The sequence below is a fragment of the Chiloscyllium plagiosum genome, unplaced genomic scaffold (assembly GCF_037043375.1).
Source record: "Chiloscyllium plagiosum isolate Xiang-an unplaced genomic scaffold, Cpla_swu_hap1 HiC_scaffold_12, whole genome shotgun sequence".
Lineage (NCBI taxonomy): Eukaryota > Metazoa > Chordata > Chondrichthyes > Orectolobiformes > Hemiscylliidae > Chiloscyllium > Chiloscyllium plagiosum.
The window spans coordinates 25,359,110-25,384,153 of NW_028270150.1; the positions used below are offsets into that span (position 1 = coordinate 25,359,110).

General features: G+C 41.3%; 1 protein-coding gene across 5 annotated transcripts in view; it reads right to left on the bottom strand.

Moving 5' to 3' along the window:
• Positions 1 to 9,870: 9,870 nt before the first annotated feature.
• LOC122554839 (lebercilin-like protein) overlaps positions 9,871 to 25,044 on the bottom strand; it is a 91,675-nt gene continuing 76,501 nt past the window's right edge. For all 5 annotated transcript variants that reach the window (XM_087992523.1, XM_087992521.1, XM_087992522.1 and 2 more), the window contains one exon: positions 9,871 to 11,163. In XM_087992523.1, coding sequence (XP_087848649.1) covers positions 10,358 to 11,163 — 806 coding nt within the window. In that variant the 3' untranslated portion in view covers positions 9,871 to 10,357. The remainder of the gene's footprint in view (positions 11,164 to 25,044) is intronic.

The window sequence follows — 25,044 nt, forward strand, 5'->3', positions numbered from 1 at the left end:
TTACTGCCTCAGGCAAAAGGTTTTATCTGTTAGCTATAATCAAATTGGCCCTAAAATTCTTCAATCTTCGACTTTTCAGAGTCTGGAAAAAAAAAATAGCCAAGGACACCATAACCTTGTTGTGCAGTATCATCAAAAGCAATATTGTCATATTAAATGCTAACTAAGATGTAAAGTCTTTGCTGCCATGTCATATAAGAAAATTATGGAATGTCCCTAATTCACCCATGATTCAGTTGGGTAGGAGAACTTTAAAAATTATTTGACAATAGCCCAAAAAATGTTGTCTCGGGCAGTTTTTTTGTCCAATAAATTACAATTATTTTGTATAAAATCATGATGTTATGGCAGCTGAGCCCTCCAATGTTTAAGGCCAGCTAAACTAAACAAACAACTGTTCCAGAAATTAACAAAGGTCAAACTGATCAGCTATAACCAAGGTGGTGTATTTAATTTACATTAGCTGTTAGCTCCAGTGAGACCACCTCTTGAGTTCTAATAATACAAAGATGGTTAATAACGTGTACCACAGCATGATGTGAAGCAGTAATCATAACCTGCAATAAAATTCTTCCTCTCTTTCTACAGAATTTCCCATGAATTTTGACTTCTTCAGTACTGGATTTGGAATTTGTCACTGCCCATGCTCTCACCTTGAAATAGTTGCTAATTGCCCTGTTCTTGCCTTGAGTGAAGAAATATATAAGCATTAATATATAACAATGTGCAGCCAAGGATGGCTGTTGCTGCACTTGCCTATTTACCAGGTCTGAGACGAAACTTCACACATTGATTTCAAGCAACAGCCATCCCTGGCTACAAAAGAAACTGAAAAACATTTTAGGGAGGTTATGCTTCAATTACTCAGGGAACGGGTGAGACTTCCTTTGGATGCTGCACAGAATATTGAAGAAATATGAATGTGTTGGTAGCATTTCAGAGAAGATTTACTAAAATAGTACATGGAATCAGCAGGTTGTTATAAGAGTAAATGTTGGATAGGCTAAGCTTGTGTCCACTAGCATTTAGGTGAGGAAAAGTTCAATTTATGGAAAGATATAAAGTCCTGAGGGTTCTTTAAAGGGTGAGGCTGTTTCCTCTGATGGGAAAATGTAAAACTTGAGGTCACCTTAAAAATAAGGATTGGCCATTTTCAAAGCCCCTCCCCCAAGTCCCTCCTCCCTACCTTTTATCTTAGCCTGCTGGACACACTTTCCTCATTCCTGAAGAAGGGCTTATGCACGAAACGTCGATTCTCCTGTTCGTTGGATGTTGCCTGACCTGCTGCGTTTTTCCAGCAACACATTTTCAGCATTTAAACAAATGTGGCAACTTTTTTTTCTATATTCCTGATAAGTCTTTGAATATTTTTAAATGATGAGATCGATAAATATTTGCTGATCTAAGAAGTGAAATGTTACCAGTAGTAGACAACAAAATGGATTTGTGGTTACCATCAGATCAGCCACGATATAATCACATGGTAGACTAGGTATGAGGCAGCAAATTACCTACTTCTGCACCTTGTTCACATGCAAGTTAGAATGTAGATACAACAAATCATTAAGAAAGCTCATAGAATGCTATCCTTTTATTATGAGAGGAACATTAAAATTTAGAATCAAAAACAGAAAATGATGGAGAACTCAGCAGCTCTGGCAGCATCTTTGGAGAGAAAAACAATTAACACTTCAGGTCCAGTGACCCTTCAGATCTAGTAATAGCTTGGAAAAGGTGGAATATAGCTGAAGACAGGTGAGGATGTAAAGGAGTAAGCGATAAGTGGAGACAGAGCTCAGGGAGAGAATGATAGTTAAGCAGCCAAAGGGATGGATAATGGTAAGCCAGAGAGAAAGAAAATATGCTTATGGTTGACCATTAATGAAAATGGCTTGGCTGTACTGAAAGCAGCCCTTGTGATGACAGAACCTAGGATGCAGAGACAGGTAAAGGACATGGAAGGTACTCAGTCCCTAAAGTTATTGAACTCTTGTACTGAGTGCCACAAGCTGCATGATTCCCAAGTGGGCAATGAGATGCTGTTCTAGCTTCGACAGTTTCAGTGGAGTACTGCAGTGATTGCTCAGTCTACATTGTGAAAACAAAATGTCGAGACCTCATGAGCAGTGGATAGAGTAGACTACATTGAGTGAAGTGCAGGTAAATCACTGCTTCATCTGGATGATGTGTCTGGGCCATTGGATAGTTAGGAAGAAAATAAATGGGTAGGTGTTCCACCTTGTAAGATTGCATGGAAAGTGCAGTGGAAATTTTGGGGGGGGGGGGGTGGAATGGAGAAGGAGTGGATAAGTGTCCCAGGTGGAACAATCCCTGCAAAATGCTGACATGTCTGGTCGTGGTATCCTGTTGGAAGTGGTGGAAATGGTGGTTTGTGATCTTTTGGATGTGGATGCTAGAGGCATATTAGGTGTGGACAACAGCAATCACTTGTGGGAGAGAAGGGGTGAGGGTAGGAATGCAGGAAATGGGTCAAATGTGACTCAAGGCTGTGTCAACCACTGTGGTTGGGAACCCTTGGTTGACGTAAAATGTAAACGTTTTTAAGGCTCCCCTGCGGAAGATGGCATCATCAGAACTGATGGAACAGAATGAGAAGCTAGGAGAATGGGATGGAGTCTTTGGAGGAAGCAGTGTGTGAGGATGTAACTGGGAATCAGTGGGTTTATAGTGGATAACGGTGGCCAATCTACCCCTAGAACTGGAAACAGATGTCAAGGAAGGGAGGAGTCAGAGATGGACCAAATTAAAATTTAGGATGTTATATAACAGTTACATAGGGCATTGGTGGGACCATGTCTCTGTGTATTGTGTGTAGTTTTGGTCATCTAATTTAACAAAGCCTGTAAATGTTTTTGAGGTGTTTCAGAGGAGGGTTACTAGATTGATGCTTGGAAAGAGCAGATTGTCATATGAGGATAGAATTATTAGATTGAACTTTGCCTGTATTTAGAAAAGTTAGGGGGGGTTTGATTAAAATGATAAAATTCTGAATGGTCTTGAGAAGGTAAATATGGAAATACTGTTGCCTCTCGTGGACATGTCCAGAACTAGGGGATGCTATTCGTGGTCCCCTATTTTAGCATCAAACACCATTTTCTGCAGGGTTTTGCAGCTTTGAAACCCTGGGCAAAATCTTTTAGGGGTCTGAATGACTTGCGCTATGGTGATAAATCTGGGAGAAATGCATGAAAAGTCTGGCAAAAAATTTCTTGACACATTTTTCAACAATGTTTTCAGACATATTAAATTTTCAAGTTGTAATTCTTGTTCGGGAGTGGCAAAGTGCCTATTAATGGGGGATTATTGCTAATCAGCCTCTAACTGCAGTGCTCACATAGTTCATAGGATCACTACAATCTGGAAGCAGACCTTTTGGCCATTGACTCCACACTCACCCTCCAAAGACATCCCACTCAGACCCAATCCCTACCACCTTAACCCCACATTTCTCCATGGCCATCCCACCTAGCCTAAACATCCCTGGACAATTTAGCATTATCACATCATCATACCTGCACATCTTTGGACTGTGGGAGGAAATCCATACAGACACAGGGAGAATGTGCAAACTCCATGCAGTAACCTGAGGCTGGAATCAAACCCTGGTCCCTGGCTCTGTGAGGCAGCAGTGGTGACCACTCAGCCAACATGCTGCCCCATCGTTAATATTACATCAATAAACAGCTTTCTATTCCACCTCATACAGCAAGGAAGCCAGATGTCAGCCAATCCCAATGTGAATGCAAGAATGAGTACCTACTGACTTCATTTCACCTCTATCTCCTCTGAATTACCATCTTGGCTGCCCAACAACAATGCTTAGCCCCACATCCATTACTTGCATCCAGCATCAGCCAGCCTCTCAGAATGCTCCTGGTACCCTTCCAGAATCTACTCAGAGGACACTCCTGCATTTTAAAGCTTTACTTTGGGATTTACTAGTTGATGTATTGCTACGTGGTCACCTTACACATTATCCATGAGCTGGATGTATGCTCTATGTGGTTAATGCAAGAACTGCATAGGGATGAAGAATGGAATTTGCTCAGTTGGCAATTCATGAATATCTCAATAGCAGGAATGACAACAGTCTTCCTTGGGGACTAGGATTGTCTCCTCACTGGGGATGGGGTGATGTTGCCTTTTGGAGTTTAATGTCACCCTAATCTCCCCCTTCCCTCAACCCACCAATGGACAGTTTTCGCCTGTAATGAGAAAAAGGGATGTATTAACTGGGATGAAAGTGAGTGGCACAGCTATCAGTACTGGTGCAGCTGGTAGAGGGAGGTACTGAGGTGTCCTAAATGAACCAGCACGCAGTTTTGAGGACATGTTGGGTGAACAGTGTGAGAGGTTGGCGGTGGGAAGCAGAGAGTAATTGAAAATGTAACATGCATAAGCATGGTAGAGCATAAACCTTAGTGGAAACTGTAATAGAATGAATAAAGTGAGTGTGAGGAAGTAGAGAGAAGTTGGTGTGGAGAAGGTAATAGACCCATTGACCTTCTTCCTACCTTGCTGTGCATTCACATGGTGGGGACTGCGCTGACCCTGGAAGCGACCTTGGTCTGAGCTGGCTGGGTCTGCTATAATGGTCTCCTTTGCTGGTCCTGAGGGAAGTGGACATCGCTGTTCTGGACCATCCTGTCCACCAGGACATTCAGACGCCAAATGGGGCAACAATTTTTCCTTATCTGTCATGTCCTAGTTAAATGTAATTCACCATTCAGGGAAGTATTGGAGCACCAGTGCTCATCTAGGTGCACAAAGGTTAAAAATGGCACGGGTAACAGGGATACTAATTCCTTCCAGATTATTCAACCCACAATGAGATGACAGTAGTTGGTAAAAGGGGTGCCATGGAGGCAAGGCAAGTAGTTTAATGAGTCAAAAAGTGTGGTGTTGGAAAAGCACAGCCGGCCAGGCAGCATCTAAGGAGCAAAAGAGTTGACTTTTCAACCATAAGCTCTTTATCAGGAAGTCCTCGCTTTCTCCAGGTAGTTTTAATGAGGCTGTTTGGGATTAGACAGCAACATATCTTGCCAGTCTCTGAAACTGACTTTCAAAACATTATAAGATTTAGCCCTCTGTCGCTGAGGTGGTGGAGGTAAGCAGATTCATGTTAGGCAAGAGAATGTTAAGATTATTGGGAATTACAAGAATACAACATTTGAATCACAAATGCTCAGCCATGACTTTATGGAATGATGAATCAAATCCAAGGGGCTGTATAACCTATTTGTGCTCCTGGTTCATATGTTCATTGCTTCCTTTAATATATATGAGCTTTCTGCGCATGGACATTGGTAACCTGGATCATTTGAACCACGAGATGTTGATTGTTAACTGTAATAAGTGTTACATCCCTTCAGTGGGTGGCACGGTGGTTAGCACTGCTACCTCACTGCGCCAGAGACCCAGGTTCAATTCCTGCCTCAGGCGACTGTCTGTGTGGAGTTTGCACATTCTCCCCGTGTCTATGTGGGTTTTCTCCAGCAGTCCAAAAATGTGCAGGTTAGGTGAATTTGTCATGCTAAATTGCCCGTAGTGTTAGGTGTAGGGGAATGGGTCTGGGTGGGTTGCTCTTCAGCGGGTCGGTGTGGACTTGTTGGGCCGAAGAGCCTGTTTCCACACTGTAAGTAATCTAATCTTTAAAAAAATTTAACCAGTCAAGATATGTCATCAATGCTTGCTTTTAGCTGTCCTGATCGATCAACAGATAATGAAACATTTTTTAAAATAACGCTAATAAAGCCTTTCTGTATTACCAAACATTTTTTGATTTGGATTCCAAATTTTTGTTTGAACCAGCATTAATCCTTTTTCAGCAATTTCCTAACTAAATTGGTTTATTAAATGAACTTGGGGTTGGTTTGTGATCAAAGTTTAATAGTGTTTGAACCACGATGCAAAAATAGGCCAGCCATCCATAATGAGAAATAGACACCTTGTGGATTTCCACAGGCTTTTGGTTGATTTGTATCTCTTCTCTGTATTCTTTGCAAAGTGGTACCTTTCGTATTCGCATCATTGAGAGGTTCATATCATTGAGAGGTTCATCAAGTTAATTGTTCATTAAACCTACGACAGAAAGTTGTCTAGTAATTAATAGGGTAGTTTTTTGTATGTAATGTTAAACCTTTGGGTTGTGAATGATTTTGAATTTTTAAGAATGTAATTTTGTTTGTATGTTTCTATCCTGTCTTCTCTTTCTGGATCTAATCTTTCTTTATTTGTTTCCGCATCAGATTTGGCATTGAATTTACTGACTCTAATTCACCCTTCTCAGTCCTTCCACTGTTTATTTCATAATCCTATAATCTCAAAAGGACGTGTGTTATCTTGTTCATCAAGATCCCAGGTGCCTGTTACTTTCACTGTTCCATTATCAGTCTAAAGAAAAAGCAACTCTGGAGGCAAGAGTGCTGAAATCTAAATGTATACTAACAACTCAGACTACTGGTGCATGCTAGGAGATAACCAACCATTGCAAAATCTCTCCCATTAGTTTACAATTGGATAGGTTTTAATCCATCAAGCACTGGATTTGTTTTAGAAAGAAGCATTTGATTAAAAATAATTTAGTCAAATATTTGACTTCCTGAAAGCTCAGTGTTTTTTAAAAGAATACAATTTCAGGCATCCTATCAGTTGAATAAAATCAATTTGCAAACTGTTGACGAACACAAAATTGATCGCTGCATAATTATTTTAAGTATGGAAGCTTATGCTGGATAGCTATTGAGCAGAACTGTGTAATAAGCCATCCTCTGCTATGCTTAAGAAATCATAATTGTTTCATCTCACTTCCTCCCATTTTCCTTATTTTTGATTATTAAATGTTTCTGTTTGCTAATGTTTATATATAGTACGTGAGTGTAACACTGGGTATATTATAAATGATTTTCATGAAATACACTTGCTGCAAAGTTCAATGTCTGTACTTGTAGATTTGATACGTCAACTATATGAAACTGAATTTTTGCTAGGATGGTAGTTAATTTAATCAATTTTGTTGCTCCTATTATTTGTACTGTGTGATGCTCCTGGGGAAAAAAATCAGGACTTTCTCTTTCATTCCTTCATCCAAAAATAAGTTAAAGACAGCATTCTGTACACGAAAACATTAGATCATATGATCATAAGAAATGGGAGCAGTTGGCCATTCGAACCTGTTCTGTACATTCAATATGATCATGACTGGTCTGATTGTGCCCTTTATTACTTGTCCTTGACTGCTTTTATCAATCAATAATATTTATTTTGTGGTATAGAACTTGAATATCACTAAAAATAGTGATGTTTGAAGCATTTTATCTTGTACTCATCAGGACAAATGAGAGAATAGCAAGTAATTACGACAATTTATATTCCAGGAGGAAGGGATGTTGATTGACTTTGCCAAGGGTAACAATATGGAAAGAGCCACAAGAAAAGGTCGCTTCCCAAAGTTTATGGGTAATTCAAAAAGAGATTAATATTCATTTAGCTCCTCCAGTTCTAAGGAGAGGTCACTTGGCCCAAACGTTAACTCTGATTTCTCTCTCCACAGATGCTGCCAGATCTGCTGAGCTTTTCCAGCAATCTCTGTTTTTGTTACAGATTCATTTCTAGAGAATGATTACCTTTTTATATTTCTTTTAGCAAGCACAAACAAGAATGTTATGAATCAGTTGCTGTTGTCCCAGCATTGGCATTACAGGACAAGGTGAATCCAGAGTGGAACCATTCATTCTTGGCATTAAGTTTTAGTTTTACAATTTGGCTACCTTGGAAGCTTTAAAAAAGTAAACCTTCTGCTTAGAATATTGAGCAACATGGTTTATGGATTTTGATGCTGGTGCAGTTCCAGGTACATTGCTTCTACATCCCAACTACTTGCTAACCAAATCAAATGTTATTGTCCTTTTAATTGTTTGTAGTAGGCACAATACAGACCAGACTCAACCAGCCAGCCCTTGCAAACCCATCTATTGATGAATGCAATTCTGTAATTGGGCAACACTTGCTAAATAATCAAATGTGGTAATATTTTACACCAACAAAATTTAAAATAGTTAAGTTCATAACATTTATACTTGTGATGTCATATATTCATACACAGGCACCCTTTCTCTACTTTGAAAAGGAATTTTTTTTAGACTTTTTTAAATTTTAAAACTTACCTAGGAGCATGGGAAGAAATAGTTCCTGATTGTGTTCTATATGGTAATACCTCAGCTAATCAGTCAACTTGCCAACCAATTTCTTGTTTTTTATGAACATTTGAAATTTGGAAATGTTATGTTATGAGTTCAAGATGAAAAACTTCAGCAAAGTGTCTCTCTTTTCAGCAACATTCAAGTTTCAGAAGATTCAAACCCATCAGTCTCAATAGACTTTGATTGTGTTGGTGGACACTGCATACTCCCTTTCAATGGACACTCATGTACAGATGTAACCATGGAAGAGGGCAGCCATTTAGGAACTGCATTTCACAATGGCCCACTGCCTGGACCTGTTAATGGACTCATTTGGGCCAGGCCCACAGGGAGCCTTTCTGATCTGCCACCACCAGAGGAGTTGCTCATAAATCAGAAGTGCATCCAAAAATTTAACAGCAGTCCCATTTTAAAAGTAATCTGAACCAAACCTTTTTTTTAGACAAACTTATTAACAAGTTTGGAGAGCCCCCAAAGTGCACTTTACTTATGTTTTTGTTAACAGTAGTTAGCTGGTGGAATGATATAAGATATTTAATCAGACACTGCTTGGCTTCTGATTGCAAAACAAACTTTTAAGCATGGCACATGATAACTATTTAAATTTCACTTTTAAACAGTTAAATAGTGGCAACAAACTGATCTCTGTATAAGATCCTTTGTTGATCTTGAATCATCTTTAACTGGATTAGTAATGGGCAATGAGACACGCAGAGCTAATAATATAACTTGGGCTTACCAGTTACACAAGGTACTCAACTCAAAGCATACCTGCATTATATCAGTGACACTATTACAAATGGATTTTTGAGTTATCTATTCGTATAGAAAAATGTTAAATGTGTGCAAACAAGTTGTAAAAGGCGAACAGAAACTTACTAAACCAGAATAACATTATCCAGGATAATGATACACTTTAATCTAAATACTCCTTTCCACTCTTTTAAACTGAAAGTAAAGTTTCCTCTACTAAACTTAAAGGAAAGTTACCTCGATATTGCCTCCATCAAACTCTCCCAGGTCAGGGACAGCATGGAGTTAGATACAGAGTAAAGCTCACTCTGCTCCTTTAAACTGAAAGTAAAGGTCCCTTTATTTATTTTTAAACAACCCCTGATGTGGCAGTGCAACAACATTCAAATTAACAACTAACAGAGAATTATATAAGTAAATGGAAACTTAGTAAATTAAAATGACATCATGTGGGTCAGCCATTTCTATACTGAGTCTAAGGGCCTGTTCAGTTACCAGTGATAACTGATTTGGAAGCAGGTGAATTATTCATGAGTCTTACAAGAAGAGCATATATTAATATAATGTAGTTTATTCTGTGCTAGCAATAGATACAAGTTATGTTGGCTAGTTAGACATTATGACAAAGACTATCAGAAGCCAGAGATGATGGTCTGACTCTATTGTGTTCTGGATTTGGACTCACCAGATCTCCACCCTGGAATGTGTGATGTCCTCAGATTAGGTGCAGTTTAATGCAGTCTCCAACAGAGCTCTCATTACTGTATGAAATATACTGCACAGTTAATGTAAAAACAGAAGATCATGTTTTCTCATCAATACAAATTGGAAGTAGTTAGGCAAGTAGCATCTCTTAGAATGATATAAGATATTTAATCAGACACTGCTTGGCTTCAGATTGCAAAGCAAACTTTTAAGCGTGGCACATGAAAATCACTTAAATTTCACTTTTAAACAGTTAAATAATGGCAACAAACTGACCTCTGTATAAGATCCTTTGTTGATCTTGATCATCGTTAACTGGATTAGTATGGGCAATGAAACATGCAGAACTAATAATATAACTTAGGCTTGCCAGTTACACAAGGTACACAACTCAAAGCATACCTGCATTATACCAGCAACACTATTACAAATGGATTTTTAAGTTGTCTATTCGTATAGAAAAATGTTAAATGTGTGCAAACAAGTTGTAAAATATTCCAACAATTGTTTATTACTTTAGACATCAGGATCAACATCTTTCCCTTGTGCATTCTCATCAGAAAAATATTCAGAATGGCAATTCTTTCCATTTATCTCAATTTCTGAAGAGAAGTGTGCTAGAACAACAACAACAACCTTAATTTAATAAAACTTAACAGAAATCTATATTCTTATTTTTATTTTTGTAATGATTGTAAAACCAATTTTTCACTTTCATCTGTGGATGATTCTAAAGCTCTCACAGGTAACAAGTCAGGATCCAGAACATTTAACCTATTTTTGTTAGTAACCTGAATTCGACTTGTCTGTTTATTTCTCTGCAGCTGTTTTAACTTGTCTGTGGCTTTAGCTTCATCGTCTTTGGGGGGTTTATTTTCTAATGTACCACCTGATCTAAATAATTTTTCAATGAGGCTGTTTTTCGTTTCATTTTTTGATGTTGACCGAAGACAATTTTCAGACTTTTCATTTGAACCATCCCCAACTTGGTGCTTCAGTTCATTTGATTGATTGCACAACTTTGCAAAGGATGGCTCATAACCACTGAATGAAGAGCTTAAATCTGGAAACTCCTTACTTTCTTGCCTGTCTTGTCTTTTCTTGGTGCTGATATGGGTTGCATAAGATATTTTGCAAACAGGAAGTCCTTGGTGGAGATTTTCAATTTGTTCTGTGAATCTGTAGCGCCTTCTGAGTCGAGAAGGAAGTTTATTGGGGTTGTCATTCATTGTAAATGTTTCACCCATGTCCTTGATATTGTCTGGTTGTAATTCATTTGCATCTTTGTTTTCCTCTGTTGTTTCTAGCTGCTCTCTTTCATTGGTGTCTTGCTCTTCTCCTTCCGTCTCTTTCCTTTCTGACGCCTCTCTCAAAACTTGAGCAGCTCTTTCCTTCTCTTGTTTTTCTCTCTTTTCTCTTTCAAGGTTTTCTAAGATATCGTTTTCCGCCATCTCCTTCCATCTCCTCTCTGCTTGTTCATATTCTAAAAGGAAACATATTCATGAGGATTTTATAAATGGAAGTGAATGAACTGATCTTAGGATAAGATGTCAACCAAAACAAGAACCCAAAAGAAACTAGCCTTTTATTATGTGGAGTTATTTTAGACCCAATGATTTTTTTTAATATTTGAAAGGGCAAAGGACCATGTTTCATCCCCTTGAGTTGCTGCTTTTCATTTTGCTCATAGCTGACCTGTAGTTTCACATATACATGTGTTTGCTCCACAATCCTTATTACTCTTACGAAAATCCACCAATCTCAGTACTGAAAATTTCAGTTGACCTAAGTTCCTCAACCTTTTGGAGAGGGTGTGTATCTGTGCCGTATACTGTTATAGGTGCAGACAGGTGGGTGATGTAGAGGCAGTGAAGAGAATCTACATATATGCTACATTTTCTTTCATAAAATGTACTTTCTTTTCATACTGAAATATTAATCATATTTCCCCCTTTACTGGATCCCCTCGACAGCAGAAACAGAATTTCTACACTACTTGCTCGAATCTTTCTATCATTTTAAAAAATCAAAATTACATTATACTTAAAGGGTGTACAAATCAGGTTTATGCAACCTATCCTCATGACAGACTTTGGGTGAAATTCCTCAGAGGAACATATGTCTTCCGCATAGGACTTGAGTGTCCTTTGTAATTATGCCAAACAAATTAATGTGAATTGTAGGGTTTTAATTTTTTAAAATGTAATATTCTTTGAAGCATTTATGTTTTGAAGGTTTACAATTAGATTCATTTCAAGTTTTATATAGATAGCAGAGGTGGTTTCCTTAAAAGAGTCACTGGACACTGATTTCATTTCTAAAAGATTACCTAAATACCTCCGGAATGGTGGTAACTGCAGTTTTGCTGAGGTTGTTTCAACAGTGACTTGGACAGTTTCTTTTCTTCAAAATCTAGAATCAGTTGACAAAAACTTGCTTCAGAACAAGCTGTCTATCTCCTGTCGCCTAATATCTGAAACACCTTTATGGTGAATTCAGCTTGAAACCTAATTGTTTTTCTGCTTGGGAGTAACTGAAACAGTTTCCCAACATTATATTTCCTCAGCAAGCTATGTCTGCCAAAATACCTGAGACAAATGTACATAATTAATGAGTTGATACATGTGCCAGAACATCAGAACAACCGTTTGTTCTAGAGTCATGTCTTAAGCTTTTTGCCTTCAAGAATAACCCTAGTAATGATAGTGTTTTTTTTCAAAAGAAGTGACGAAGAAGATGCAGGTGTAAAATGTAGGCTAGGGAAAGAGAAGTAATCAACCACATTGACAAAAGGATAGAGGCCTTAACAAAGGTGATTCTGTAAGCATTATGTAGCTGATGCAGGAGTTAAGTTAGATATACATGAGGGAAAACTGAAAAAGCTTTATGGAAATAACGTAAAGACCAGAAAAGGAAGGCAAGGTAGTTTTAAAAAAGTATTGCTGCCATTGTGAGTAGGCTTTGTGAAGTGAAGAAAAGAGCAAAATTAGAGAAATTTTGAAAAGAATCTAGCAGAAAAAGAAACTTTACATTTAAAAGGACCAGGAATTAGATAAAGTTCTTGACTTCTCATAGTTAAATTACTAAAAATTTGGGCAAAATATAGAGTCGTAGAAATGTACAGCATGAAAACAGACCCTTCGGTCCAACCCGTCCATGCCGACCAGATATCCCAACCCAATCTAGTCCCACCTGCCAGCACCCGGCCCCTATCTCTCCAAACTCTTCCTATTCATATACCCATCCAAATGCCTTTTAAATGTTGCAATTGTAACAGCCTCCACCACTTTCTCTGGTAGCTCATTCCATACACGTACCACCCTCTGCGTAAAAAGCTTGCCCCTTAGGTCCCTTTTATATCTTTTCCCTCTCACCCTAAACCTATGCCCTCTAGTTCTGGACTCTCCCACCCCAGGGGACAGACTTTATCTACTTATCCTATCCATGCCCCTCATAATTTTGTAAACCTCTATAAGGTCACCCCTCAGCCTCCAACGCTCCAGACAAAACAGCCCTAGCCTATTCAATCTCTCCCTATAGCTCAAATCCTTCAACCCTGGCAACACCCTTGTAAATCTTTTCTGAACCCTTTCAACAGGAAGGAGACCAGAATTGCACGCAATATTCCAAGGAAGTGTGTTCTAATTAAGCTATTAGAGGTAGGACAGCATGTACATCACAATAAGTGGGAAAACTCTGTCTAAACTGCACAAAGTGGAAAACCCTAAAATAGACAAGAAACTATGAGCTTAAGAACAAAATTTTTAATGTCTGAATAGAGAGTTTAAAACTTTAAAGCAGCTTGAAGACAACTTAATTCAAAACAGCGTTGAGTTAATACAAGAAGACAAGCACAAAGAACAGCAGATTACAAGGAGAATGGATCAGTTACAGGTTTCAAACAGATTTGCCGTAATAAGAATGGATAACTAGATTAAGCAACAGAAGGAGAAATTATATTTCTAAACAGTTTCAAGGTCAGAGGTGGACTAAATAGAAGGTCCCTTCCCTGAGGAAAGATACATGGCATAGGAAGTAGTCCAGAAAAGGTTCATCAGGTTGATATCAGGATAGAGAGATAATCTTATGAAGAAATATTCAATATTGGTTTGTACTAATTGGAATTTTGAAAAAATGAAAGATGGTCCTTACTGAAACATATCACATTCTTAGGGGAGTTGACAGGGTAGATAATGAGATTAGATTAGATTCCTTACAGTGTGGAAACAGGCCCTTCAGCCCAACAAGTCCACACTGACCCTCCGAAGATTAACCCACCTAGACCCATACCCCTATCCTACATTTACCCCTGACTAGGGCACGTAACACTGTGGGCAGTTTAGCATGGCCAATTCACCTAACCTGCACTTCTTTTGAATTGTGGGAGGAAACCGGAGCAAACCCATGCAGACATAGGGAGAATGTGCAAACTCCACACAGACGATCGCTGAAGGTGGGAATCGAACCCAGGTCCTGGCGCTGTGAGGCAGCAGTGCTAACCATTGAGCACCATGCCATTCCTCTTGTGGGAGTGTCTGGGACCAGATACACAATCTGAGTAAAGGGTCACACATTTATGATGGAGATGAAGAGGAATTTCTTCTCTCAGATGGAAGTGAGTTTGTGGAAATCTTTACCACAGAAGGCTGTTGATGCTGGGTTGTTAAGTATATTCAAGGCTTAATTAGACACCTTTCCAATCAGTTAAGGAATCCAGGGTTATGGAAAAAAGGCAGGCAAATAAAAGTTGATGATTATCAGACCAGTTATATTCTTATTGAATGGTGGAGCAGACTCAATGAGCTGAAAGGCCTACTTCTGTTGCTTTGTCTGTGGTCTTAAAACATGAGATTGGTCTTTTAGGAAAAGAATTGCTTGAAAATAAAACACTAAATGTGTAACTGAGGTAATACACTAATATATTCAATGGATCCCATAGCAGAAGAATCAGGAATACTCCCCACTTGCCTGGATGAGTGCAATACTGAGGAATTAGCAGTGGAATGGCACCACACCACAAACTGGATGCTATATGCCCCCTCTGGGTTTCATTTTCACTGAGGGGATGACTCAGAATAGGATGGGTGGCCAGCCCACCAGCTTCCCATCCATCCAAGCTCACCTCCACAATGTTGAGAGTGGGCAGACACTGGAATCAGCAGACCATTCACCAGATGTAAATAAATAATTTAGGGTCAATTGCGCTGGACAAAAGCTAACTTAACTATGATATTACCCTGTCCACATCATCATAAGGTAAAGCGTAGGCAGTTGGGCAGGAGTAGGCAACCCCTTTTTCTGTTTTAAAATTTATAAAACATTGGGAAGGAAGATAGTACTTTCTTTGGAGGGTGCCCCTGAATAGCTGGGTCTCATCTTCCTTCTTACCCACCTCCAGTTCAAAAACTTCAGAAAACACCCTCCACCCAATATCCCCTCATTTCCTTCTCTTCAGGATCCATGGTTACCAATTTTGTAGGAGAAAGTGAGGATTGCAGATGCTGGACTTGCTGGAAAAGCACAGCAGGTCAGGCAGCATCCAAGAAGCGGGGGAGTTAACATTTCAGGCATAAGCCCTTCATCAGGAATGGGGGGGGGAGGGTGATGTGTAGTGGTGATGGGGGGAAGAAGACTGAGAAATAAATAGGAGGGTGGGGGTGGAGCTGGGGGAAGATAGATGGGAAGGCAATAGTTAGATGCAGGTGGGGGTGATAGTGATAGGTCAGAGTGGAGGATAGGTGGGAAGGAGGATGGACAGGTAGGACTGTTCAAGAGGGCAGTATTGCGTTGGAAGTTTGGATCTGTGATGAAGTGGTAGGAGAGGTGATGAGAAAACTAGTGATATTGATGTTGATGGCGTGTGATTGGAGGGTCCCAAGGCGGAAGATGAGGTGTTCTTCTTCCAGGCGTCGAGTGGCTTGGATTTGGTGGTGGAGGAGACCGAGGACTTGCATGTCCTTGGTGGAGTGGGAGGAAGTGTTAAAGTGGTCGGCCATAGAGCGGTGGGGTTGATTGGTGCATGTCCCAGAGATATTCCCTGAAACATCCCATGAGTTAGCGTCCTGTCTCTCCAATGTAGCTAAGACCAAATTGAGAGCATTGGACACAGTAGATGAGGTGTTTGGATGTACCAGAAAATCTCTGCTTGATGTGGAAGGATCCTTTGGGGTCTTGGATGGAGGTAAGGGGCGAGGTGTGGGCACAGGTCTGCATCTCTTGCGGCCACAAAGGAAGGTGCTGGGAGTGGAGGGTGGGTTGGCAGGGGACGTGGACCTAACAAGGGAGACATGGAGGGAATGGTCTCTGCAGAATGCTGATAGGGTTGGGGAGGGAAATATATCTCTGGTGGTGTGGTCTGATTGTAGGTGGTGGAAATGGTGAAGGATAATGCACTGGATACAGAGATTAGTTGGGTGGAAGGTAAGGACAAGGTGGGTTCTATCTTTGCTGTGGTTGGAAGGATCGGGTTCAAGTGCGATGGTGTGGGAAGTAGCGGAGATGTGCTAGAGGGCATGGTTGACCACATGGGAGGGGAAATTGTTCTTGAAATAGGAGGCTGTCTGGGATGTCCTGGAGTGGAATTGCTCCTCCTGGAAGCAGATGTGGCTAAGGCAGAGGAATTAGGAGTAAGGGATAGTATTTTTATTGGAGGGGGCGATGGGAAGAAGTGTAGTCCAGGTCGCTGTGGGAGTTGGTGGGTTTGAAGTAGATGTCCGTGTTGAGCAGTCGCTGGAGATGGAGACAGAAAGGTCCAGGAAGTGGAGGGAGGCGTCCAGTATGGTCCAGGTGAACTTGAGGTCAGGGTGGAAGGTGTTCACGAATTTGATGAACTCTTTAGTTCATCAACTGCCAAGTTTTGCTGCTGCCAGGACTGTTGGAGGTTCTAGCCAATCAAATTAGCACCAGAGAGTGTGACTTCTTGCATGTGAGCAACGTTAGTCCCACTCTCAACCTATCAATGACATCCACTGTATGTAACTGCAGCAGAGTGGGTAATTTCTTTGCTGTTTGAATATCTTGGGAGTGGAGGTGGGAAGAAGTCTGTTCTCCATCACCTCCCTACACCCCCATTTCCTCCATCCCCCAAACCCTTGCAATCCCATAAACCAATAATCAGTCATAAAAAGATATCAAAACTAAATAGGTTGTTCAACATCAGTGTAAAGTGTTGTTAAGATTGCAAAATTTTGAACAATATAATTGGCTGTCCACCTTCATGGAGCAGACAGCTGGTTGCACTCCTATTCCATACCAGGAAAGCTGCTCAGGCAGTGGCTGGAAAGAGTGTTTGAGAGAGCTGTCTTGGGACAGCTTACCCCAGAACCCCAAACACCTCCAAGGTTACTTGCATGGGGTCAAGAGAATCCAGTCTGGAATAAGAGATGTAAGAAGATATTACAGTAAGTGCTCAAAACAGTCTAGGGTTTTAAGGTGTGTTTTAAAGAAAAAAAACAGGTTGTTCAGTGATAAAATTTAGGAAGTGAATTCCAGAGTTTAGAGCCTTGGCAACTGGAGGCACAAATGCCATTGCTGGAACAATTTTTTTTCACTGGAGTGTAGAAGATTGAAGGGTAACCTTTTGGAGGTTTATAAAATATTGAGAGGTGTCGTGTCGATAAGGTGAATAGCAGGTGACCTTTCTCTAGGGTAGGGGGATTTCAAGACTAGGGGGCTTGGTTTTAGGTTTAGAGGAGAAAGAATTAAAAAGATATGGGTTTTTTTTTTACACAGAGTGGTTCGTGTGTGGAATGAACATCTAGAGGAAGTGGTGGATGTGGGTACAGTCACAACATTTAACAGATACTTAGTACATGAATAAGAAATATTTGGAGGGATATGGGCCAAATGTAGGCAAGTGGGACTAGCTTAGTTGGGATCATGGTCAGCATGGACTGGTTGGACTGAAGGGTCTGTTTCCATCCTGTATGACTCTGGCTCTAAATATAGTAGGGGGTGTAAAAAAGGAGGTCAAAATTTGAAGAAATGCAAAACTCTACCAACAGTTGAACACCTATCTCATATAATGAACAACGGACTTAGACTAGTGGCCTGGAAGCTTAACCTCACTACACTTGTGGAGGTGTTAACATTCCCATTTGTCTCGTAAACATGATTCTTGAACCCCTGATTAGAATTGTCAAAATGATTTTTTAATGAACCTGTACCATGACCAAAACTCCTCAGATGTTTGAAAAAACTTTCATTATTTGTTTCCCAGCCCTTGCCTCAGTCTGATAAAAATTAGGTCTATTAACATTACAGTCCATAAAGAATATAACTAGTGACACTACAACCAGACTCCAGGGTTCTCTATGACTGCTCTCGTCTAAATCTCCAATAAAACTTAGTTCTGGAATCTCACAAACTTGCACTGTGAGGACATTGTCAACAAACACAAAAGCACAGTAGACACAGTGTCTCCCTAGCAGGGACTGAGAGCAAAAAGGACCTATCAAGACTTATTATGCCAACATCAACCAGAAAAGTAGACAAAGTCTCTACTGCAACCTCATCTTGATGGACCTTCTTCAACTTTTAAAGGAATTCTGCAGCTTCAGCTAACTGCATCCACTTGAATCTGAGCTCCCACAGAAAGAACCTTGACTGAACACTGAATTTATGACTCAGACAAAAGTTCAATAGATTAATATAATTCGTTGATTGCATTTTATGATTCTTCTTAACTGTAAACTCTTTTGTTTCCTTCTTTTTATTTTTCCTTCTGTGTGTGTGCATGCGTGCACGGGTATGTGTTTGACTTAAGCCTGAAGGGATTTTGTTGCAGTTTGTTTAAAAATTGGAATTCACAGATAGAGTCCTTGGGGGAGCTCAAGACACAGTCTATAAAAAGATGGGGTGGGGGAGGAAGAGAATATTAAAGAAAATCTTTGCTTCTGAGCAGAAGAGAAGAAGCATAAAATAATTCAGTTTATCCACTCTCCCCTTGCATAATACTGCATTTCAAAAATTTTCTTTAATTGTGAAGAAATTCGGAATGCTGCAGGTCGTGAAAGGTATCAAATAAATGCAAGTATTGCTTTATTTTCTCATTTGACTCTTGCTACAAGGCATAGTGGAAAAGGCAGAGGTGGGTACTGCAGATGCTGGAGATTAGAGTCAAGATTAGAGTGGTACTGGAAATGCACAGCCGGTCAAGCAGCATCCGAGGAGCAGAAAATTAACATTTCGGGCAAACGTCCTTCATCAGGATTGAGATTGGGAGCCTCGGTGGTGGACCAATAAGTAGGAGGGTGGGTGAGGCTGAAGAGAAGGTAGCTGAGAGTGCATTAGGTGAATGGAGGTGGGGGTAAAAAAGGTGATAGGTCGGAGAGGAGGGTGGAGTGGATAGTGGGAAGGAAGATTGACAGGTGGGACAGGTCATGAGGACAGTGCTGAGCTGTAAGGTTTGAAGTGGGGTAAGGTGGGGGGAGGGAAATGAGGAAACTGGTGAAGTCCACATTGATGCCATGAGGTTGAAGGGTCCCGAGGTGGAAGATGAAGCGTTCTTCCTGCAGGCATCTGGTGGTGAGGGAGTGGCAATGGAGGAGACTCAGGACCTGCATGTCCTCAGCAGAGTGGGAGGGGGAGTTGAAATATTCAGCCAAGGGTGTCCCGAAGATGTTCTCTAAAGCGCTATCAGAGAAGGTGTCCGATCTCCCCAATGTGGAGGAGACTGCATCTGGAGCAACGGATACAATAAATGACGTGTGGAAGTGGTGAAACTTTGATGGATGTGGAAGGCTCTTTTATGGCCTTGGACGGAGGTGAGGGGGGAGGTGTGGATGCAGGTTTTGCAACTCTTGTTGTGGCAGGGGAAGGTGCCAGGAGGGGAAGGTGGGTTTTTGGGGTGTGTGTACCTGACCAGGTAGTTGCGGAGGGAATGGTCTTTGCAGAAAGTGCATAGGGGTACGGAGGGAAATATATCCCTGGTGGTGGGGTCCATTTGAAGGTGGCAAAAATGTCGGCAGATGATGCGATTTATGCGGAGGTTGGAGGGGTGGAGAGTGAGGACCGGGGGGGGGTTCTGTCCTTGTTGTGGTTGGACGGGTGGGATTCGAGGGCGGAGGTGCAGGATGTGGATGAGATACATTGGAGGGCATCTTCAACCATGTGGGAGGGGAAATTGGTCTTTAAAGAAGGAGGCCATCTGTGGTGGAACTGGTCCTCCTGGGAGCAGATGCGGTGAGACGGAGGAATTGGGAACACAGGATAGAATTTTTGCAGGAGGTACGGAGGGAGAAGATGTAATCCAGGTAGCTATGGGAGTCAGTGGGTTTGTAAAAATGTCAGTTTTGAGTCAATCCTCGTGGATGGCGATGGAGAGGTCCAGGAAGGGGAGGGAGGTGTCAGAGATGGTCCAGTGAATTTAAGGTCGGGATGGAATGTGTTGGTGAAGTTTCCAAGTGAATTTAAGGTCTGGTAAACTGCAGGTACACAGAGGGATTTGGGAGTCCTCATGCATAATTCACAAGATATCAGTCAGGTGTAGTGGATACTGGGGAAGGCACATGGAATGTTGGCCGTTATTTCAAAGGGAATGGAGTATACATTTAGATTTTGCTAAAACAAGAGAAGGCACTTGTTTTGGGTTACTGGAGGCAGTTCAGGGAGGGTTCACTTGCTGATACTGGGTATGGAGGAACTATCTTATAAGGAGAGATTGGGTCTGTAGTCATTGGAATTTGAAGGAATGAGAGGTGACCTAATTGAACCAACAAATTATTTTTAGAGGACTTAACGGGGTAGATGAGGAAAAGTTTCCCTTTGTGGGAGAATTTAGGACCAGAGGGCATATTTTCAGAATAAGGGTTGCTCACTTAAAATAGAGATAACGAGGAATGTCTTTTCTCAGATGGGAGTGAATCTCTGGAACTCTTTGCTGCACAGCGTTGTGAAGATTTGGTCATTGAGTACATTTAAGGCTGAGATAAACAGATTTTTAATCAGTAAAGGAATCAAGGGTAATGGAGAAAAGGTAGGAAAATGGAGTTGAGGCTTATCAGACCAGCCATGATCTCATTGAATGGCAGAAAGACTCAATGGGCTAAATGATCTACTTCTGCTCTCATGTCTTCTGGTCTTGTGTCTTTGTTTTCATGTTCTAGGTGGCTTAAGGTAAGGGGGTGAAGTTTATGTATGTAGAAAAATAACTTATCTGAAATATTGATTTGGACACGAGAGACTTATCTGTTAAGACGTTAGGGTTATTTATAACCTCAGTCATGCTTATAGAATTTGATGAGTGAAGTTGATGGGAATATTTAAATTTGGAGTGGGAGTTTGCACTAATTCCATTATCACCTGTTTGAACTTGTACTTAATCAGAAGTCAACCGACACCAGGTTATAGTCCAACAGGTTTATTTGAAATCACAAGCTTTTGGAGCGCTGCACCTTCGTCAGATGAACTAACTTCATCTGAAAGTGGCAGGATAGGTGGAGACAGCAGTTAACAAAGCATACAGTGTTCTCAGCTTTATTAATATGGACAGAAACAAGAGCAAGGAGGTAATATTGAACTTGTAAGAAAAATATTTTTACACAGCAAGTAGTTAGGATCTGGAATGCACTGTCTGGAAATGTGGCAGAGGCAGTTTCAATTGAGGCATTCAAGAGGGTATTGGATGACTATTTGGATAGAAATAGTGTGCAAGGCTATGGAGAGAAGGCACCAGGAATGATGCTCATCAGAAGGGCAGTTGCAGACACAGTGAGCCGAATCACCACCTTCTGCGCTGTAACAATTCTGAGATTGTGATTCATCCTTATCTGTGCTTCACTGAACCGGAATTGTATTATGACATCATGTTATTTTCCAAATTTCTTTTCAAATGTAGGTTTTCCACTGCGCTCTTGAAGGTGCTGACATAAGTTTCCAACTGTGTTTCAGCAGGTGCTGGAATAAACTGTTATTGAAAAGGGTCACATTTCCAATGTGAGTCCAGGCTACTGAAACTTAATCAACATCTAAACTAAACATTCATAGGAACCTTCCAGTCAAGGTTATGAGAGATTTCTGTGATTGGCACTATGACATCAATTGTTTGCAGTTTGTGCAAATGACTTAGGCATACCTTACATTCTTGCATCTATCAAATTTGCCTACAACACAATGGTAGCAGTAAATTAAAAGTTTTGAAGAGGACCCAAAGATGTTACAGAAAGACATTTGATAGATTAAGTGAGTGGCAAAAATGTAACTCCATTTTGCCAGGAAGAATTTAAAAAAGCACATTTTTTAAATGGAGACATTGCAGAGCTCTGAGATGTAGAAGAATCTGGGTATTTTGTTGCATTTATCACAAGTAATTAGGAAAGTTATTTTCCTTTATACATTTATGTATTGTGAGCATCATTGGCTGGGCCAGCATTTACTATCCATCCTTAGATGCATTCAAGAAGATGCTGGTGAGGTGTCGACTTGAACCACTGCAGTCCATTTGGTTGTAAGTATGCCTATAATATCACTAGGGAGGGAATTCCAGGATTTTGGCCCAGTGACACTGATTAACCCTAAGCCGATTTTCAAGTGAGTTGCTTGGACAGGAGTTCGCAGGTGATGATGTTCTCATGTATCTGCTGCTCTCGTTCTTCTAAGTGTAATTGGTCGTGGCTTTGGAAAATGCTGTCGAAGGAGCCTTAGTGAATTTCTGCTGCACATTTTGTGGATGGTATAGACTGCTGCTGTTGAGCATTGATGGTGGAGGAAGTGATTGTAGGGGTGCTACAAATCAAGTGGACCACCATGGATGTGTCATGCTTCTTAAGGGTTGTTGGAGCTGCATTCAGAGGAAAGTGGGGAGTAGATGGTGGACAAGCTTTGGGGAGGCAGGAGATGACTCACCAGGATTCCTCATCTCTGACCTGTTTTTGGAGGCATGGTATTGTATAGCTAGTTAAGTTCAATTCTGATCAATGGTAAACTTCAGAATGTTGAGAGCAAGAAATTAATCAAATGGTAATGCCATTGAATGTCAAGGAAAAATAGATTCTCTCTTGTTGGAGATGGTCTTTGCCTGATAGTTGTATGGTGCAAATGCTACCTGCCACTTGTCAAATATTGTTCAGGTCTTAAATGCGTTTAGATGTGGACTGTTTCAGTACAAGAATGGTGCTGAACATTGTGCAATCATCAACAAACATCCCCACTTCTGATTTGATGCTTGAGGGAAGGTCATTGATGAAGAGTGGAAGATGGTTGGGCCAAGGAGACTACCTGAGTAACTTCTGCGGAGATGTCCAGGAGCTGAGATGACTGACCTCCAACAACCATCTCCATCTCCTGTCTCCACCTCCTGTTATGTATTCACTCGCCCTTCTGACCTTCTGCTCTCTGATGCTGAATGTTCTGTACACAGTAAAAGTCTTAGTTTTAACCCCTTCTCCCCACACGTCAGGGAATTTCGGGTACGACTTGATGTTGAACTTTTCTCCATCGTGTTTGCCTCCATGCCGATTTCTTTGGACAAGATCCTCTCCCCATAGCACAGATCCCTTCACCCTCCTCCAACCTTCTTTCTCCATCTGGACCCCTCCCTCTGGCCAATTCCCTGCACTTAACCTGTTCATCGAGAACTGTCAACATGATATTGGTCACCTCAATTTCTCTGCCCAGCCCCCCACCACCTCCCCCTTCCATTTCAATCTATATCCCTCTGAACTGACTGCATTGTATGCTCTCGGATCCAACCCTAACTTTGTAATCAAGTCTGCTGACAAGGTGGTTGTTGTCTAACAAACTGACCTCTACATTGTGGGCTGGGCACCAGCTCTCAGGTACCTATTCCTATCTCTCCGTGGTCTGTGACTCAACTGTGGAACACCAGGCCATTGTGTCAATAACGATCATGAATGTCACTTCATCCAGTGATCTCCCCCCACTGCCTCCAAGCTCATTGTCCCTGTTTCTAACACCTTCCCAAAATCTACAAGACAGGACTGCCCAAGCAGACCCATTGTTTTTGCCTGCTCCTGCCCCACTGAACTCATCTCTTCCTACCTCGACACAATTCTTTTCCTCTCCTTATCCAGTTCCTTTCCACTTATATCTGTGGTTCCTCTGACATTTTACATCAGTTTCAGAATTTCCAGTTTGCAGACTCCAGCTGCCTCCTCTTTATCATGGATGTGCAATCTCTTTACATGTCCACCTTCCATTAAGATAGTCTCAAGGCTCTCTACTTCTTCCTGGAAAATAGGCCTAAACCATCCTCATCAACCACCACCCTCCTCGCTCTGGCCAAGCTCATCCTTACTTTGATGACTTCTCCTCCAACTACTCTCACTTTCCTCAGGTGAGAGGGGATTATCATGGGTACCAGCATGGGCCCCAGTGTGTCTGCCTCTTTGTGAGGTACGTGGAACATTTCTTGTTCCAGTCCTGCTCTGGCCCTTAACCACAATTCTTTCTCCGGAACACTGACATAATTGGTGCTGCTTCCCTCTCTTGTCATGCATTGGAAAAGTTTATCAATTTCACTTCCAATGTCCAGCCGGTTCTCACCTTCACCTGGTTCATCTCCAACTCCTCCCATTTCTTCCTTAAATCTCTGTTTCCATTTTTGGGAATTGGCTGGCCACTAATATCCACTACAAACCCATTGACTCCTACAGTTACCTTTATGAAAGATCCTCACACCCTGCTTCCTGTAAAGACTCGATTCCACTTTCCCAGTTTCTCTGTCTCTGTCACATCCATTTCAATGATGCCAACGTCGACAAGGGTGCCTCTGAAAATGTCCACCTTCTTCCTCAACCAAGGATTCCCCACCACCACTGTTGACAGGGCCCTCAGTTGTGTCCATATATCTCTCACACTTCATCCCTCACCCTTTCTCTTCCCTTCTACAAGTGATAAGGTGTACCTGATCCTTACCTACCATCCCACCAGCATCCACATCCAAAGAATCATTAGCTGCCATTTCCGCCACCTCCAGCGAGATGTCACCATCAGGCACATATTCCCTTCCTGTCCCTTGTCAGCAGGGATTGTTCCTTGGGACATCTTCATCCACTCCTCCTTCACTCTCAACATCTTCCCATATCCCCTTGGCACTTTCCCATGCAATTGCAGAAGGTGCAACACCTGTTTTTTACTTCCTCCCTCCTCACTAACCAAGGGCCCAGAAACACTGTCCAGTTGAAGCAGCAATTTACCTGACTTCACTCAATTTAGTCTACTGCATTTGCTGCTCACAATGTAGTCTTGACTACGCTGGGGAGTCAAAGCGCAGACTGGGTGACTGCTTCGCAGAACACCTAAGCTCTATCCGCAAAAATTACCCTGAGCTTCCTGTTCCCCATCATGTCAACACAACACCTCTGTCTTGGGCTTGCTACAACGCTCTAGCTAAACTCAGTGCAAG